Source organism: Haliaeetus albicilla, chromosome 19, assembly GCF_947461875.1.
Source record: "Haliaeetus albicilla chromosome 19, bHalAlb1.1, whole genome shotgun sequence".
NCBI lineage: Eukaryota > Metazoa > Chordata > Aves > Accipitriformes > Accipitridae > Haliaeetus > Haliaeetus albicilla.
Genome location: NC_091501.1, coordinates 544,820 through 562,945, shown reverse-complemented (window position 1 = coordinate 562,945; position 18,126 = coordinate 544,820). Strand labels below are relative to the sequence as shown.

At 44.1% G+C, this 18,126-nt stretch overlaps 1 protein-coding gene across 1 annotated transcript; it reads right to left on the bottom strand.

Annotated features, from left to right (window-relative positions):
• Positions 1 to 573: 573 nt before the first annotated feature.
• Positions 574 to 18,092, bottom strand: DESI1 (desumoylating isopeptidase 1). The gene is made up of 6 exons (XM_069807107.1): positions 17,792 to 18,092; positions 7,588 to 7,609; positions 6,617 to 6,686; positions 5,839 to 5,948; positions 4,929 to 5,051; positions 574 to 3,745 (listed from the first exon to the last, which is right to left on the bottom strand). Exons 1-6 carry the CDS (start codon positions 18,030 to 18,032, stop codon positions 3,652 to 3,654), a joined length of 660 nt encoding a protein of 219 aa, XP_069663208.1. The 5' UTR covers positions 18,033 to 18,092; the 3' UTR covers positions 574 to 3,651.
• Between the last annotated feature and the right edge of the window lie 34 nt (positions 18,093 to 18,126).

The following is an 18,126-nucleotide window of genomic DNA, read 5'->3' as shown; positions in this document are numbered from 1 at the left end:
CAGCCCACGGGCAGAAGCCTGATGGGTAGTGCTACATAATCCTCACCACTATCCCCTCTGCAGCTCCAGAGGAACCCAGGCATGAAGTCTACTTCTTAAAGCTGCTTTTTTCCTTTTGAAAGTAGTAGCATCAAGACAATCAGGAAAAGCTTAGAGCCTTTTCCTGTGTTTAAGCTCTATTGGGCCTATTCCTCAACAGCAGACATTAGACAATTCATTCTTGCACGCTGAGATGAGCAAGGGCTGCACAAACCCCGTGCTGACAGAACACCTACTGTCCAGCCTTCATTCACATCATCCAAGCTGTGTCAAGCCCCAGAAGTGTGGTCTTGGTAAGATACCACGGTGCTTACAGAAGCAAAATTTTCCCAAACTTAAATAAGAATATTGCCTGCGACCAGTTCTAGCAAAGGGCAGTAGTCACCGCTACTTCCAGTAGCAGCACCTGACACAAACTGCTCGGACAGTTTCTCATCTTGCACTTTCCAGCTGGGATCTGAGTGAAGATGACGACTTCTGGTCAGCTGCATTTGCTGGGCAGCTGTGTGGACACACACGTTCAAAGCGGAAAACTTGCTGTATTTCTTTTTATTGTAATAGAAAAAAAAACACAAATAAAATCAAAACATCACTTTCTGTCTAAAGACATTATTAACATTTTTTAAATGGCACGGGGGAACCCCAGCAATACAAGACAGAACAGTAAGTGTGGGCAAAAGGGCTCTGTTCCCTTTCAGGAGTTCAGTCTCCCTGCCCCTTTGTCAATCAGCTGGCTGAAATTCGTCATCTATATACAGTTACATACACTTCTCAGTCTAGTTTGTATTCCTACAGGTAGGTATGGCTGGGTGGAATGCTGGGTGCACAGTCCTGCAATTTACACATAACCATCTTTGGAGAAAGTGGGTTTCCTAAGAGGCCCACAGGGTACAGAGGTCTCATTACTCAGTAAGACCAGGTAAAAAAGAGTCCCTCCTACAGTTCTTTTGCCACGAGACACAGAGTAGGTCCCAAGCCCAGGAGACCCTCTCGGAGCTCCTTGCCTATTGCAAACAGTATATAGCCGAGTGAAATTTTACCCAGTGGCCTTAAAGTAGCAGCATTATCTCTGCAAAGGGGCTGCTCAGGAGGGGAAAAGGCAGACTGCAAAATGCACGGGGTGAACATCTTCCTTTTTCTTCCTGCCTCCCGAGAGGACGTAAAAAGTCCTGAAGCAGGCAGCCAAGCAGAAACCAGGCTCAGGACCTCTAAAGTGGTGGACATACAGGGGATATCCTCATTGTGTAAGAGTGTGGGGTAGAAACTGTGGCACCAGTGCTTCCACCGCAGGCAGCTGTGCCTGAAGTGATAGTTTGCTGAAAGACAAGCAACCACAGCTGTGCTGCTTGCAGGTACCAAACCAGCATACCTAGATGTTGGGCTGCACTTTATCAGCTCGAGTATACCTGTCCAACTGAGGAAGCTCCAAGATCTCTAACGTGCTACAGCATTTTGTGGCACAGTCCTGTGTGTGTGTTAAGATTAGAGACTGGTTACTCTTCACAGAACTGGTATGAGAAAAGACTGGAGAGAATATACATACAGAACAGGAAAACTAAGCTACGGCTTAGCAGAAAACAAACACTTACCAATCCTTCCTCCAGAAGCACAAAAAGGCATTCATAAATGACTTATTACAGAATGCTTTCTGCAAACAGGATATTTTGATGGGGAAAGATTGAAAGCTTTTGTATAAACCGATCTGCACTAACTGCTACAGCTGTCTCCAAGTCCAGCCCATCAAATGAAATGCTTAAGGAGAAGTTGATGGCACAAGCAGAGAATGAGAAGGAAAAAAAAAAAAAATCTAGGCTGCAAGGGCCACTGCTGTGCATTGAGAGCAGGTACACACAAAACTGCAAAATGGACTGACAGTACCCTATTTCCACCTGTGTAGTGACTCCACAAGGTGCAGGGCAACAGAGTATTTGACAGAGTGACTGAACTGCAGTTTTGCTCCATTGCAACCCCTCAAAAATATGAACCATTATAGTCCACACTGAGTAACAGCATGAGAAACTTATCAAACTGTATTATTCTGGGAGAAAGAGCCCAGCAGAGGAAAGACATCTCCTTTAGGTATGCAGGAAGTTTCCAGTGCAGGAAGTTTGAGATGCAGGACTGAACTTGCAGCAATACTCTTCACACCAAAGCCCTGGACAAAGGGCTATACATTTGCATAGATGCTTTTTCAGCAGCATCTGGGACATGCAATCCGCATTTATGGAGCATCAGAAATATTCTGGGGTTTGTCCGATGTCTTTCTTATGTTCCTTCCTAAATGTAACTGCTACTAAAATTTTCAGGAAAATAGTGTAATTACATGCATGGAAAGAAATCAGCGTGCCTATTCTTTCATTCCCCTGATCTTCTTCCACTGCAAATAATTGCAAAGCTATAAGAATCTTAAACTAGAAGATGCAGTATTGATACAATCTAATGTCAATCTAAGGACAGGACTGCTTCTGCATGTATCCCAATAAACTCCATTGTTCCATAGAAAAGCTTAATTTTACTCTTCCTCATATTCTTTACATTTGGGGAGACCTGCCACCTATTTCTCTTACACTTAGGCAGAGCCCTCTCTGTGATGTGCTTGACTGCTTTGGAAAAGACAGCAATATCAAAGAAAGTTGGAACTCCTACTGTGTCTGCAAGCAACTAGATATTGAAGGCAGAATTGGTCCACCTTATATTATCGTGCAGTTGCCATGCTATTCCTGCCTTACTGTACTGTAACTCTGGCTTGGTAAAAACAAACAAACAAACAGCTCTTATGCAAAGGTAAATAGTTATCAAGGATCTGTCTATCTGTGGATAAGCTTACATGCGAGAAAAGGAACATTTTACTTTCATGTGAAATTTTTTTCTACCACTTCTACTCATCAGATTCTGTTCTTTCAGCTGGTTCTTTCCCGTAACTCTTAGATCTAGCATTACCAGGCCCTTTGTAACCTTCAGTTCCAGCCTCCCTCCCACACACAGCTAATCCCATTGAAAGTTTCAACTTTGGAGTGTGACACTGATACACAGTTCAGCTTGATCACCTTTCCCACATAGCCATGCCACTGCAAATATGCTAATCAGATGAGTTCAGCTTTTCCCCTGAGCAAATAACATTACATCAATGAAATACGCCGAAGACTAATCCTGGGACACCTTCACTTCCTAGGCTACCAATACTTCCTTTGCCTTTTTGCTACAGACTTCAGCAAATACCCCCATAATATAGACAGTGATAGAAGAAAGAGATGCAAGCCTGCAAGGGATGGGTAGGACATCCCCTTGTTTACTCCAAATTGTGTAATGGGCCCTTGAATGCTTACGGAATGAATTCCCACTTACCGGCATGGGAGTTACTTAGAAAGTGTCAGCCTACTCGGACAAGACAGCCTTTATAAATTAGTATAATACTATTAGAAATTATGGCAATCTTTTTGGTAGCATTGTCTTACATGCACCCTGATAAATCCTCTCCCTAGGAAATTTTAAAACTTGTCTTGTAACTTCTGTAGAGTTAATTCTGATGGGAAGTTATAAAATAGAAATCTGGTAGATTCACGTTTAAAAAGGAAGAGGCCTGGTGAGGCTGGGCACACTGGGTCACTCCTGTTAGCTCTGTCCGTTATGTCTGCTGAAGGTATTTCCTCCGGGTGGCTGGATCTGGACGGAGTCCAGGAGGGGCCTTAAAGCTTGTCCAAAAGGTCTGAGAAGGGAAAGAAATAAACATCTCAAACAACTTACTTGATGAACAACTTTTCCCATTTACTACTGAAGTGCACTCACTTCCTAGAGTGGAATCAAACCAACATTGTAGAAGCAAATTTGAAGAACAGACTTCCACTACAAACTAAAGCAAAGTAATTTAACCTATTAAAGAGAGTTTACTGTTCAATAACTAAGAATCTTAAACATGATTTCATACAAGCTAGTTCTGAGTCCTAACACACCCAGACTGCTAATGTGGTAATACTGTGTCTGAAACTGGCTTTTAGTAATTCATTCTACTTAAGTGTGCAAATGAAATCCCTGTTATGCAACTGCAGTGCTCCATTAAGTACTACATCAATATTAAAGACTGCGAGAAGAATAGCCTCTAGCTCCCTGATAAGACAATGGTTCACCACTCACAGAATAATTTCTGCTGCAATCTGTAGCACCTGGTTTATCTTTCACTTTGACTCACTCTGTTATAGACTTTATCTGATTTTGAGAGATCTGAAGCGATAAGAGCCCAGGGTAGAAGACATGTGTCTCCCAAATAACGTGGTATACCATTGTTAGGAGAAATAAGACCTAAATGATGGAGCTTAAATCATCCCACTGGGATTCTCACTAGCTGAGAGGTAAAAAAAAAAAAAAAAAAAAAAAAAAAAAAAAAAGGTTGAGCTAAACTACCAGGCAGGAATTCTTCATTTCCTCTTTTTCATATCCTCTTTTTCCATCCAGTCCTAGCTTTAAAACTGCAGCATTAATTTTAAAACTACATCTCCCCTGCCTCTTCACAAGCAAAGCTGACACCTCCACTGCAATTACGGTGCTTGGAGTAAGAAAAGTGACCTTTAACAGATCCTGGTTTCCTAAGGCAGAAAAACTTGCACCATTTTCTGAAACTTTCTATGCTTGTCTGGTCACATGCAAGAGACCATCACAAAATAACTAGTTTTAACTTAAATGTAGAAGAACAACCTTCTGTTTTCTTAGTAACGTCAGTGCCAGTCAACACTTGTAGTGTTGTAAGTGTTGAAGTAAAGCAAATAGCATCCTCCCCTTAATCTTATGCTGGTTCTCAGAGAGACCTAGCAGAAACTGGTACAGCTGGCTCCGTCAAGTGTTTAAGCATTAGCAGGAAGCAATACCCTACAGAGAGAAGCAGCATGCATACTCACGTAGCAAGAACTTCAGCTGGAAGGTCAGTAATGTAGGAAGGGATTTTTCTTCCTGTCAGGAACTGTGCCACTTCATTACTGAATGTGTTGCAGTTATGTTCAAAGAGGTTATAAGACTCTCCTCTGTGCCACAGGAAAGGAATTGAAACAAAAAAAGACAGTCTCAGCAATAAATCTAACAAGCAGAAAAACTTAGACCCCTTGTGAGGAACATCTCCTTACACTAACGCTTTTTTCCCCACAAAGAATTCTAAGGCAAATAGGTAAATACAGACATCAATTCACCTTCAAATTCAATTGAATCAGGGTGGAAAGTGACATCGCTCTGCATCACTGACTTTATACAATGTTTTTTTGGAGGATAAGTGAGGTCAGGTTTCTTCAATTAAAACCACAGAAGGAATAACAAGAAATCACAAGGAATTATTGACATCAAAATATAGCCAGAACGCTAAATGCTGCTGTTTCCTATTCTTGCAAGAAGTAGACTAGACTCTTTAACAGTCAAGGCCTTGCTTTTACTCACCTGAAAATTGGCAGCTTTACTAAAACACTTCACCTATGACTCATGGGGCAAAGCACTATTTACTGAAATATTTCATATAGTGCCTTCATTTTCCCTGGTGATTCTCTCAAAGGCATTTCAGGCATTACTCCATTTTACAAAAAACAGTGTGAAAGACTTCCTGGCAAAATGCTTTCCCACCCTAGCTCAAGGCTGACACAGAGGGTTGCCTAGCTCGTACCTCCTTGTGTATTGGTGCATCAGTTCCAGTCTCGTATTTGGACAGTACCGAATAATACAGTAATGTGGGCAGGATTGGTTTCATAATACCTTCCTCCATTCTGCACCCCTCCCCTTAAAGGCTTTTTTTGTTATACAGATTTTATAGTACAAGTTGCTACTTACCGGAACATAGATTCCCCCAATGAGGAAAGATATTCCAGAAAAATTTCTTCTGTGACTTCAGTGTTCCCCAGGTCAACAACTGAGTCTGGGGGGCCAAGAAGTGTCCCTCCCTGTAAAAATTAACAGCCAGAAGACAATGTTAAATGGACAGACTGAATGCTTTTGGAGGACTCTACTGAATATAGCTATTGTGACTTGTCCAGGCACAAAAGGAGGAACTTTTGGTATGTATGTCAAGGAAAAAGCCCTACTGGCCTCCCCTGTTCTGCACTCAGAGAATGAGAAGTAACATGCAACTTACATTTCAGCTTGCATACTTGGCTCTTTGTGCTGAAAGCTCCAAGTTATGGCAAAATTCTACCTTAGAAGAATGGCCCATCAGTTTTGCCTCTCCCAAGAACACAGAGGTCTGACAAAGCACCGTGATTTTTTTTTTTTTTTAAAATCTTAAAAAGGATGCCTTGAGTTGCCAAGTCTGCATGTAAAACCTATCGATACAGAATTAGACAAGGTGTCGCTCTGGCAATGCAGCTGCAGAAGATGTCTTGGATAGATAGACTCTACCAGCAGAAGCAACCCCCAACCTGTATTTAGTTGGGCTTAAACTTACTGCCTATGCTCCCTTTTCCTCAGATGCCCTGGGCAACCATGGCAAGCAGCCACATCTGGCTGAATTCAGAAGCCTCTTGCTGCTTTCCTAAAGGACAGTGACACAAGCAATTCTGATCAGGTAACCCTATCACAAAATTATCTTACCAGAAAAATAAGTTTAACTTACAGGTGCACAGCTGGAGATTCCTCCACTGCCATAGAAGAACTCATCCTTATGGACTATTATGGAGGTATGCCTGCCACAGAGAACAAAAGCCAAGTAAAACAAAGGAAATATTTAACCTAGCACATAAGTCACTGGTAAATTTATGTGCTCAAGGACATAATGAAGTGAATAACTGAAAGAAAAGGTCAATGTATTTCTGTGAGCAGGAACAGGATCTGCTGGGACATGAATGGATATGGAAGCAATGATTATCAAGCCTACTGTAACTCTGTAAGCAGTTGGGAAAGAACACGCTTAGCTAGGTGCCCAAGCATGAAGGAACATAGGAAGAGAGGGACTTTTGCACCAGCATGAGATCTCCGGCAGCCTCTTTCAGCTAAAGGGTTGAGGGTGAAGTCACAGAGATAGAGAGACACTCTGGACCCTGCTGACTGAGAAGGCCAGACAATCACTGGAGATGGATCAATAGAGAGGAAAATGGATGGACAAGGGTTTGGGGTTTTTTTGCCTTTTTTAAAAAAAAAACCTTAATATGAATTATAGCAAATTGGGGGGTGTTTTGCAACTGAATGTAGCCACTGCTCTTATGTGCCAGAAGGCCTGATTCTGTAATACCTTCTTCCCACCTACTCTTCTGCTCTCATGTTTAGTCATGCCTGCAATTAGAAGACAAAGTGCTTGGGACAAGGACAACATCCTACCCTTGAAAAAGTGTAAAAGTGCACTAAAATGCAACTACTACCAACGCTTCTTTCATGGGGTCCACTGAGCTTTGAATGGAGAAGTTTAACCAGCACTTGACTGTCCATCATCTTACTGTCAATCTGTATTCAGGAACAAAAAGTGCCTTGGTCTTTCTTCAGCACCAAAATGTTCTTAAGATCTGAAGCATATATAATCTCATATTGAAAATACTTCCTACACCACACAGTGTTTAACACACATTATATAATTTAAATCTAGTCACTTACCAGATGCCATCCAGCTGTTTCCCTGTATGCAGAGAAAAGAACAGTTATTAGCAACGTATCTTCCAGATTCCAGCCTATTTTCTGTCAATCACTTAGGAACCTTGCTTATTATTTCACCACGACAGTAATACCACAGAATTGCTTCTGTGGTATTATTCCACCACTCATCCCAGAGTTGCTTCTAAAGAAACAGAATGTCCTTCTTTCAAATGAACTACTCCATCCACACTACTGCTATACTTTTTTCCTCCTGCATGCAGAGGTGGCAATGCTATCCTGTCCTGTCAGTGCTTACATTCCTTGGGCTTTTGTCTACAGACGAAGAAAAGAAACCTTTTCCTAAAATTAGAGTCTTCAGTCAGAACCAGAAGAGTTGAATTTTACACTGATTTCATAATTGCAGGCAGTTAGCCAGCACTGAGTATTCACTTTTCTTTTTCAGTAACTGATGAGAGATCCGACTTGAACATATGATGTGTAGTGATAGCCTCTATAATCTATTTCATGGTTTCCTCCTTTTCCTCCCCCGCCCTGCCCTTAAAAATTAACAGTTTAAGTGGTAGTTCGGGCAGAAAAGTGCAGGGTTGAAATTTATACAAGTTATAAAATTGTGTTTTATGGAACACAGCAGCAAAGACTTGCTTCAGGCACCACTAAATTGATACTATCATTGCGTCTTAGAGAAAAAGTCCCTTCTGAAATGCTTTTACGGTTCCCTGGAAATGGGAAACCTAAACCTCTCCATGTTCATGGTAGGGTCTCAAGATCAAACCTCTCTTCAAAGGGTCACCAGCTGTTACTGCTCTAGGCTCAATTATTTTATCTATCATAACCTAAAGGCTTGGTCCCTGGTATCGTGCCCCTTTGCAAACTTGCAGGCAACAACAGCATGCTATGACAGATGCGCTATAACTTTATTTTGCCAAACAAGGTCCACAAGACCCAGAAAAGTGGATTTAGAACAGAAAAACTGTGTGCATACCAACATTTGGTATTCTCCTGAACCCAAGCAGTAGACCGAGTGCTCCTCTTCCCTAGCTTCTGCTTGCTTGCAGCAGGCTCCTGACCCTTTTAGTCAGCCTCCATGTGTAAGTGCTCTCCCCCAGCAGACCACTTTCCACACCACTATCCTTTATACCCAAGCAGCACCTCTTTCAAGGTGTTTTATTGTTATTGTTCAACTTTTAGATACCAGAATGTGATGTGATGATCTGCTGAAGTCATCTGCAGGTTTCCCAGAGCTAGATAAAACCCACTGTGGCCATGATAAAAAAAGCCACCTGAACAGGGCAGGCACTGTTCTAGTGAAAGTTTGTTCAGAAAGCACTGATGGGTCAACTTTCGGCCAACAGGCTTTGCTCTGGTTTGGATACCATCTGTCTGCATCACACCAGCCTCAGGCCTCCCAAAGCTAGCCACAGTTCTTGCTTCCCGAGTTCTGGGCCATTATGTCTAGATATTATCCTCCTCCTTTAAATGCAGCCTCAGAACTGTGGTCTTTTTTGTAATGTTTTATTCAGATGCTTATGACATTCAGGCTTTTCTTAGCTATCTTGAGGGCCACTGCCTTAACTGACCTTAACTCAGGATTTGGCTGCATCCCTCAGCACACAGTCAGCCTTGCCTCTCCCTAGCAACTATTCCACCAGGCACCCTGCTTGTATTCCCACAGCTTATGATGCTGAAAGTGCACTGTGACTGCTTTTCAAAGGGTGGAATCAGATGCTTAACGATATATTATTCCACTCATTAAAAAAAAGTTTGGTAAAAACAAAGCTCGACTCAGTTGCATTCCCCTGCTCTTCCCCCACGATTCCCAAAGAGGAGGCAGAATGTTACACACTGGGCCCCAGGTAGCTTATCAGGGACCCAAAGCTAAATGATAGTTTGACCGAGCAACGTTTCATCCCTCAGCCTCCAGGATGCTGGCTGCTCTGCTGAAACTTTAACGGTCACTCTTCTGTCAGTGTCCAGCTTCTTCTAAGGTATCTGGTGCAGCAGCAGTGATGGGGTACCTTGTCCCTATCCCACTTGTTCTGTGGAAAGACATTCTCTGATTGTCCTTACTTAGATCAGTGCCACAGCATCAATGGCCTACAAGGAGGCAGAGGCATTGCCATTGCCTTTCCCTTTCTGTAGGCAGAGGTTCTTGGGGTATTCATCCTTTCCTACTCCTCTGTCACAGCTGCTTTGGTCTGTGAGTGCCAGGAGTGAATATGCTACTTCGAAGAAGCAGTAGTTCTTCACGAGTTCTTTCTCTTGGGCAAAACCAACTTTCTGTCATCATCACGACTGGGTAGAACAGAAGAACAAAACTGATGAGGCTAATCCTTCAAGAGTTCTGGGAAAAAGATGTTTATATGTCCAAGTAAGGAATAAAAAGTCACTACCATATTTTTTCTGCTCAAGTCTGAAGGCGATTAGACACAGAGATAGGTATGTGCTTCAGACGAGGGTCATATAAGAACGGAGGCAGGGAAAAGGCGATTGTGACAATAGAGACAGTCGAAGTGAGCACACACAGTTTGGAAGTAGGTGGACTGATCTGTCACCGCCGTGGATCACAGCCAGGCAGCAAGCATATTCACTGTCAACCCGTCACACAGAAACGTAGGCATGGAGTAGGATGAAGGCCAAAAGATAGTAGCAATGATGACAGAAGCAGAGCAGTGTGTTGCAACATCTCAGAAGCATTTGCTGCCCCTTTTGCATGGCCTACACTGTTGCGCTCTTTGATCCTCATGGCCCTTGTTCTACACCTTCCCCATCAGAGCTTTCACCTTGTGCTCTAGAGCTGCCAGAAACCAGTGACACTGCAGGCTCACCAGTAACACACAAGATAGGGTATAGCACACTGCCATAACTTTAGCAGCTGGCCTACTGCTTGGCTTTGCATAGTTAACATTCTGCATATCTGTTAATAAATTATTACACATTTGTTCAGAATAAGTCACTGTTTTCCACTAGAAACTTGAATTTTATCTTTCAGGGCTGAGAAAGAAACTGTTTCAAAGGCAGCACTTACTAGAATTATACCTGTCCTTTTGCATGCTAAATGGAAAAAGAACATCTTAATATTTACTTTCACACACATTTCCAGCAAACAATGATGAAAGGCTTTCCACAAAGTTGCCACTTTGCACCTAGATTCTGTGTGCAGGTGAAAGAGTTACAGCAGATGCTGACAATGTCACAGGTGCTGCCAGGAACCTGCTCATGCAATTACAATACCTACTTGAAAAGACCATTGCAACCAAGGCTACCACACACTGGGCTGCTCTAGCAAGACTGCAGCCAGCAGCTCAAGGGAGGTGACTCTTTCCCCCTATTTGACATTTGTGAGACCAAATCTGGAGTGCCATGTCCACTTTTGGATCCCCCCAGTACAAAAGACATTGACATACTGGGCTGGAACATCTGCTGTATTGAAAAGCGGCTGAGAGAACTGGTCTGTTCAGCCTCAAGAAGAGAAGGCCAAAAGTCCTTGTTGCTGTCTACAACAACCTAATGGCTATGGAGGAAAGGGAGCCTTGTTCTACTCAGAGGTGCACAGTGAAAGGCAACAGGTGCTAGCTGGAAAATGGGAAATCCTCAACTCAGTAAGAGGAGAAAAAAAATTACCATGAAGGTGGTCAAACACTGGGGCAGGGGTCCAGAAAACATGTGGGATTTCCATTCATGGAGATACTCAGATCTCAGCTGCCCAGGGCCCTGAAGAATCTGCTCTTGCCAGATTTACCTTGAACAGCACCTCCAGAGGTCCCCTTCCACCAATGCCATTCTCTGAACAAAATTGTATGAACAAAACCCAAACTGAATTCAGGAAACGGACTTTGTACCAAACTGCAGTCCAACCCTAGGGGGCTCCTCTGGCTGCTACACACAAAATCTGTAGCCAACAACAGGCAGCAGCTACCAGGGCAATAACAGAACAGCTCTTGGCAAGTAAAGCTGCCTATCTTCCCAAGGCAGGTCTGTCTGAGGCTGCTCAGCTAGGTCAGTTTGTGCCAAGCACTGGTTTGATGATCTTAATGGAGCTGCTGACCTGCTAGTTTTGCTTAGCTCTTGTAAGACATTAACCAGGCTGGCATTGTGGAAAACACATGCCAGATCTGCAGCACTGATAACAATAAGGCATCCATGGTAGCTTTCCAGCCTGCTGCAGACAAAATAAAATCCCTTTCTGCCACTGGTGGACTATGCTTGGTCAGAGGCAGTGCAAGCCTCTCCAATGACACCACCATTGGGGAATCCCATGCCTAAGAAACTTATTATTGGCCACATATGTATCACCCAGAGACATCCAAGACCAAGAACTTTTGGTATGCTGCTGCAGTTTCCCATGCTGCACAGCTGGCTGTTGTCATCTCAGTTCTGAACTGACTGACAGAGGAATAAGTCAATGGCCACCAGCTTCCGAGGAACGTGGGCAGCTCCCTTTCCTGCTGCTCAGCAAGAATCTCAATGTTTTTTGTCTGTTGCATCATGTAAGAGGTTCTGTACAGACCTTCATGGACACAATTATCTTCCTCCTGAAGTTTTGCCTCTCTTGGTGATCCTCCTATATGACTCTTCTTGCCTTTCTCTTGAGATGTTGCACAGAACACGTGACAGCTCACAACCACTGTCACTCCTGACAAACTCACATAAAGCAATCAGAGCAGCCTGCACTAAGGAGGTATGTCTTGCCTTCTTCTGGACATTGTCCACTATACACAAAATACATTGCTTGCAGCCTCTGAAGGCTTGACACACATACCAGCCCCAACAGTACGATCAAGCAAGGATCGGCACTGCCCTGTTTCCACAGCCAGCTGCCCAAGTGAGAGCCTGAGTACGGTATTGCTGTAGCAGTGCTAAGGCAAAAGTTGTATCCAGGTCTTGTAGTGACACTTTCCAATAAAGCTGCTTCAGGCAACACTGTCCAGCTTAAAAAAATAGGTCAGGCTTGCCAGGGAGCCTCCCCAAATACTCCTACAGTGCAATAGAGCTTACATCCCTTAGTCAACTGAGTGGTCTAGAAGAAGGGATTGCAAATACCATCTGGGATACTGGCAGACATCATCATGTTTCATGTTCTTCCACTCCTTGCCACAACACTCCAAACTCCCATGGCATGCTGCAACGTGGGCAGAACTATATGCTGGTACCGCCACCAAAACCAACACATTACTCAGAACCTGAGGCTGTCTATAACTATATAGAAAAATCTGATTCCCCAGTAATTTCCATTTGAGCTGCAAAAGCCTTTAAATTGCAGGCACTACCCTTCACTCAATACCTACAGCAAAGCTAACCCAAATGATGCACATGCATATAATGCAGAATAGGAACATCCTGATGGGATGATACTCTTTTGCGCATCTAATGTTCATCCAGGTAAAACAGAGAAACAACAAGATGCCTAAAGAGCTTAAATATTTCAAGGGACAAAGAGCTGTTGAGCAGGAAAGGGTGTCACAAATTTAGATGTACACACTTAATCATACAACAATTAGTGCACATGATCAGGTTACCAGGTATCAGTTGTCCCACCCTGACTGCCTGTGTGCAAGCTCAGCCTGAAGTAAATGTGAAGCAATTCAGCTTAATTTGATCTGCTTCCATTACGAGCTAACGCAAGTCAAGGTACCTTGTGTTTGTCATAGACCACAAACATGGACATGAAAGTTACTGTGTCATATCTGTGAGAGTTTAGGGTGATAGCTTGTTAGTCTTCGGAAACCTGATCACATACCTGATCTTTAAATTTTTTTTTTTTTTCAATTGCTAAGGTGCTTATATGGATCTTTCCTGCAAATACTGACTAGAACTCAGGAGGGGATGCCAGTTCAGCACCGATCCGTGTGTTTAAGCATCTCAAAGATTCAAATTGTTTGAATGAGGCAGAGTATCATCTGGCAAGAAAACAAGGGTTTTTTATTTGCTGTTATTTTTCTTTGTAACATTCATAGCTCAAATACTTTCATGGTGCCTACATGAGCCAGAAACCTATGAGAAAAATACAACATTCAAATGTATTAAACAATTCCAGGACCCTCAGCTTAGTCACAGGAATGCGGAGAATGAAGTAGATTTGTTTGTTGTACAACTGTTTCAGGAGACTGTCATTGTTAAGATATGAGGGCATTTTGAAAGAAGCAAGCCTGCCCCTATAATTTTAGAATACAATCAAACGGGATTACTTCCATGCTTAGATTTATCTGGAAGGCCAAGCAGAAGGGAGATTAGACATTCACCAATCTATTTTACTGGCACAGTTAATTTGTTAATCTTGAGGGCCACGGAATGTAGTTTATTCCTGTGCATTTTAAATATCAAATGAAAGTGGCATTTGTATATTCATCAAATTATTAGACTGAAGGGCAGAAGAGTTCTGAGACGAAGGAATTATATAAGGAGACGGGTAGTTTGTTTACCCCATTCAGACCTTAGGCCATCCACCCCTCAGCACAAGAAAAACAGCTGTTCCTCAGCTGTGAAGTAAAGTAGTAATAGGAAGCTTAGTATTTTTAACCACATATCTATGCTCTGCAATGGATATGCAAGCTCCAGAAGACCCTAAAAGACCCCCCAAAAGTAGTGAACTAGTCTCCTGTGGAACTGGAAGCAATACAATTTGGTCAACTAGCGTGGATATTTCTAGCAGTGTGTTGCTTTGCATACTGTCATAATTTCCTTAGGCCAACCCATTAAGATTCCTGCCCTTTTTGAATTGAAAGTTATCCTAATTAGTCAAGCACTTTCTCCTATGTGCTACCCAGGGTGCTCAAGTGAAGCAAGAAAACTAATGGAGAGGGAAGAGCCTGCTTCAGTTCCCTTCTCCCTGAAGTGCCTAGAGAGACCAAGAAGTAGGCTAGACTGGGGGAGGGTAATGCACTTGATTTTCACGAAATCCCTAGCAAATGCTCTGGAGCAAAGCTGATGGAATCTCACACTGGAGCAATTCAAAACTCTTCAGAATAGGTGGAGGAGAGGCAGAGTAATGCACTGGGTCTAGAAAAGAGGAACAAAGCAGAAGGTACCTCCTTCTAGCAGTTACCTTTTGCGCCCATTCTTTCTGGGCTGTTAAGTCCCTACACCTGAATGTACCACTTAAAAATGTCAATGGATACTAACTCCCCATCAACTCACTGATAATTTATACTACACTGAGCCAAAGCTGCTGTGGTAAACTAACCTCCTGCCCATTCTGTGAGTCACATGAGCAACAACCTCAGCTACAGGACAGGGTAACTTTGAGAGCTGCAAGACATTGTTCTTTAAACCCATGATGCAATAGAATTTTAATCTTCCTTAGAGTTCTCTGCCTTTGGACATCTACCTCAAAATCAGCACTGCAAGCTGAACTATTCTGTTTTCCTCTCTACCCTCCACAGAATCAGCTGGATTATGTTTTTAGCCTTGGAAACAGAAATCTCATTGGATTCAGGTTAACATGTAGCTGGACAGACAAATGTAGTCTCACAGACTGAGAATGGGGTAGAGAGGGGGAACAGTACCTGTAGAGAAGATGCACGTAGAGCAACAGCACACAAAAATTAAATACGCTGCTTCTGATACCAAAGGCAATTGAACTACAGTATTTGGTCATGTATACTTTAGAATAGAAATATCACTGAAAAACTACAGGAAGCTCACAGAAAAATAAGAACAACAGCAGGATGGGTAGAAAAAGAGTAAACTTGCCAAGAAAAGTGAAGAAGTGCCCAAGGGACACAACTAAGTCACGCTAAAGCCTCCGATGAACAGTGCTGCATAGCTCTGCCTTCCAGGTTCATTATTCAATGACAATGGAGAGAACCGATACTGAAAAAGTTAGGATAACGCTTAGTAGTGAGAGCTGATCCTTGAATGCTGTACTGACATAATCCATAATACCTCTGGATCTTATTAGCACAGCTGAAGACACCATGTGGTGATGCTCTCACAGTGGTCAGCCCCGTAAGAAGGAATTAATTTCCTTCTGGCAGGGGGATCTCAGCTTCTGGTTTTGAGGATGCTAGGAATTGATTTTAGCACAATCAATTACTGTATTTGTTTCTTCTCTCTAAAACACATGTATTTCACTATAGGCAATGTTACAGAATGATCACTCAAAGCAAAAGCATTCTTTCCATCAAACTTGGCATCTACGGAAAGAATACCATAGGTAGAGATGACAAATGTTTAGCACTAAATCATCTAAAAAATCCTTTCCTCTTCAACTTCTATGACTTTCCCTGGTGATGTACAGTTTGTGAACATCACTGACAAAAAAACTGGAACAATAGCTATTGACCACCTTAAAGTTGATGCACAGAGAAGCAGCAACAGTTTTTGTTGTTCTTCAAGAAAAAAAAAAAAAAAGGTGTGTACATGAGGCAACAGGAGTACTCTCTCCATCATTTTGCTCTTGGGGAGGTTTCTAAAATAATCTGGAGGAATGACAGAGCTGAGTGTAAACGCAGAGAAGATACTTAACTTGAAGAAAAAAAGGAACAAACAATGATTTGTTTTACAGACAATCCAGTCACTGGATCCACATAACCCCAAATACTCTGCAGTTTGCGTTGTCACTGTGACCACGCAGGCCTAGTTGGCCCTGTTCCATGAACACGTCTGAACTCAGCTAGTTACCAGGCAGTACTAGCAACACTTCCCACACTACCATGAGACACGTTCAGATTTTTAAGTTTTCTTTTTCATTACTCAGACTCCTAGAAATTTAGCACTAAACTGTATTGCAAGCATAAAGTTTTTAAGTTGTTGTTTGGTTAGCATACAAAGCATCAAAAATGAAGTCATGCACTAAGTGTTTTTACGTGGAAATTCAGAAAGCGACAAGATCCCAAGATTGACTTTGCGGGTAAGACAACAGCTAAAAAGCCTTCATTTGATCTGTGTGAAGATTGGCATGGAGATACATATAGTGACAACCTATCTCTGAACAAGTCTTTGCTTGGACCAACACTTTGAAATAAGACTGGTTAAAATCTGCTCCCCCCAAACACAAGTAAATCATGCACACATGTAACCCATATCTTAAGATTTGTAACTCTTAGCATGAGATAAAACATGGCTATTATGAACTGACAGGTGAAAAGTTACTTCCCTGAGGGCTACAACAGAAGCAACTCTGACCACACAAAAAGTTCTGAGGTTATCCAGTGCAGGAAACACATCTCCCAAAGTTGCTGTTGCTGTCTGGCTAACAGAGGGCATCACATACAATCTCTATAGTATTTTCTTCTCAACTTTGCAAGCCTTCCGTTGACGTGTATGAAACCTCATGCTAAGAATTATTTGGACTTTCATTTTAAGCTTGCAGGAAAGCACAGAATCTCCTCATGGGACAGACGAGCGAAGCGAATGCCAACAAACTATAAAACAAGATTACACAGAGCCATCTGTTCAGACACTGAGCCTGCCGAGAAGCCTCTCGTCTCACACAGGCTGCTGGTCTGACACGGGCCAGAGTCTACGCGTAACAGGTATAAACCACTCTCTCATCGCATTCCTAATTCATGGTTCCAAAACTTCAAGCAAAACCTAAGCTTCCTTCGCCTCCCCAGTCCAAGGTTCAGCTGGAAACGCACACATTCTTGGTAAGACATACCACAAACTTTTAGGACCTCTCTGGAAGGAGAAGGTGGCTAGCTACACACGGCGAGCCCTGCGACGCCTCGCCCAAGCCAGCCTCACCACAACAGGGAGCTGCTCGAGCTCAGTGACCTTGTCAACAGCCAAAGGCTTTCTTACACTTCAGCCTCGTTGCCGAGGCATCGCGGCAGAGCCTTCCCTCACTTCAGGGGCTAAGGAACAGTTTTATTTAGCCTTCAGTAAACAACGCCAACGAAGCAGCAAAGGGCAGCTGGAGGAAGAGAGGCAGGACCGTCTTCACCTGAGGAGGCCTCACCGACGACGCCGGACGGCGGCAGGGATGCCGCAGCTAAGCCCCGCGCTGCTCCCGGGCACCGGGCCCCGAGCCAGGCCCCCACACCCGCAACTCCTGCTCCAGCCCCCTGCCCGCCGCCGCCACCGAGCGCTGCCCGCGCCCTCGGGGAGAGCGATACCGGGGCGGGGGTGGGGGGGAGAAGACCACCCCCGGGGCAGATTCTGGCCGCCTTTCCCGGCGCGGCGTGGCCAGGCCGCGGCGGTCGGTGGGGGCACACGAGCCCCTGGGTGGGACGGGCCGGTACCGGTGCCCCCGCCGCGCTCTTACCCAGCATGAGGGGGCTGAGGCGCCGGGCCATGCCCTTGGACAGGTCGTACACATAGAGCTTCACCGGGTGCAGGGCCAGCGGCTCCTCCATGGGGGCGCGGGCGCGGCCGCCGGGCGGCAGCCGGAGCCCTGGCGGGCGGAGGGGAAGGGGAAAGGGCGGCCCCGGTGCCGGTCCCGCCGCCGCACGGTTGTGAGGTGACAGACGGAACGGAATAGAAGGAGCGGCAACGCCTCTGCACATGCGCGGCAGCCGGCGACCGGCCGGGCGACCCCGTCACTGCGCCGTTATGCAGCGCGGCGGTTCCGGCCTGGGGCGGGGGTGGCTGCGGGGGCGG

Coding starts and splice junctions, on each gene's coding strand:
- DESI1 (XM_069807107.1), bottom strand. CDS start 18,032: ATGTGCAGAGGCGTTGCCGCTCCTTCTATTCCGTTCCGTCTGTCACCT. Junction 7,610..17,791: donor CCTCAGCCCCCTCATGCTGG/GTAAGAGCGCGG, acceptor CTCTGCATACAG/GGAAACAGCTGGATGGCATC. Junction 5,052..5,838: donor TTGGGGGAATCTATGTTCCG/GTAAGTAGCAAC, acceptor CCTGTGGCACAG/AGGAGAGTCTTATAACCTCT.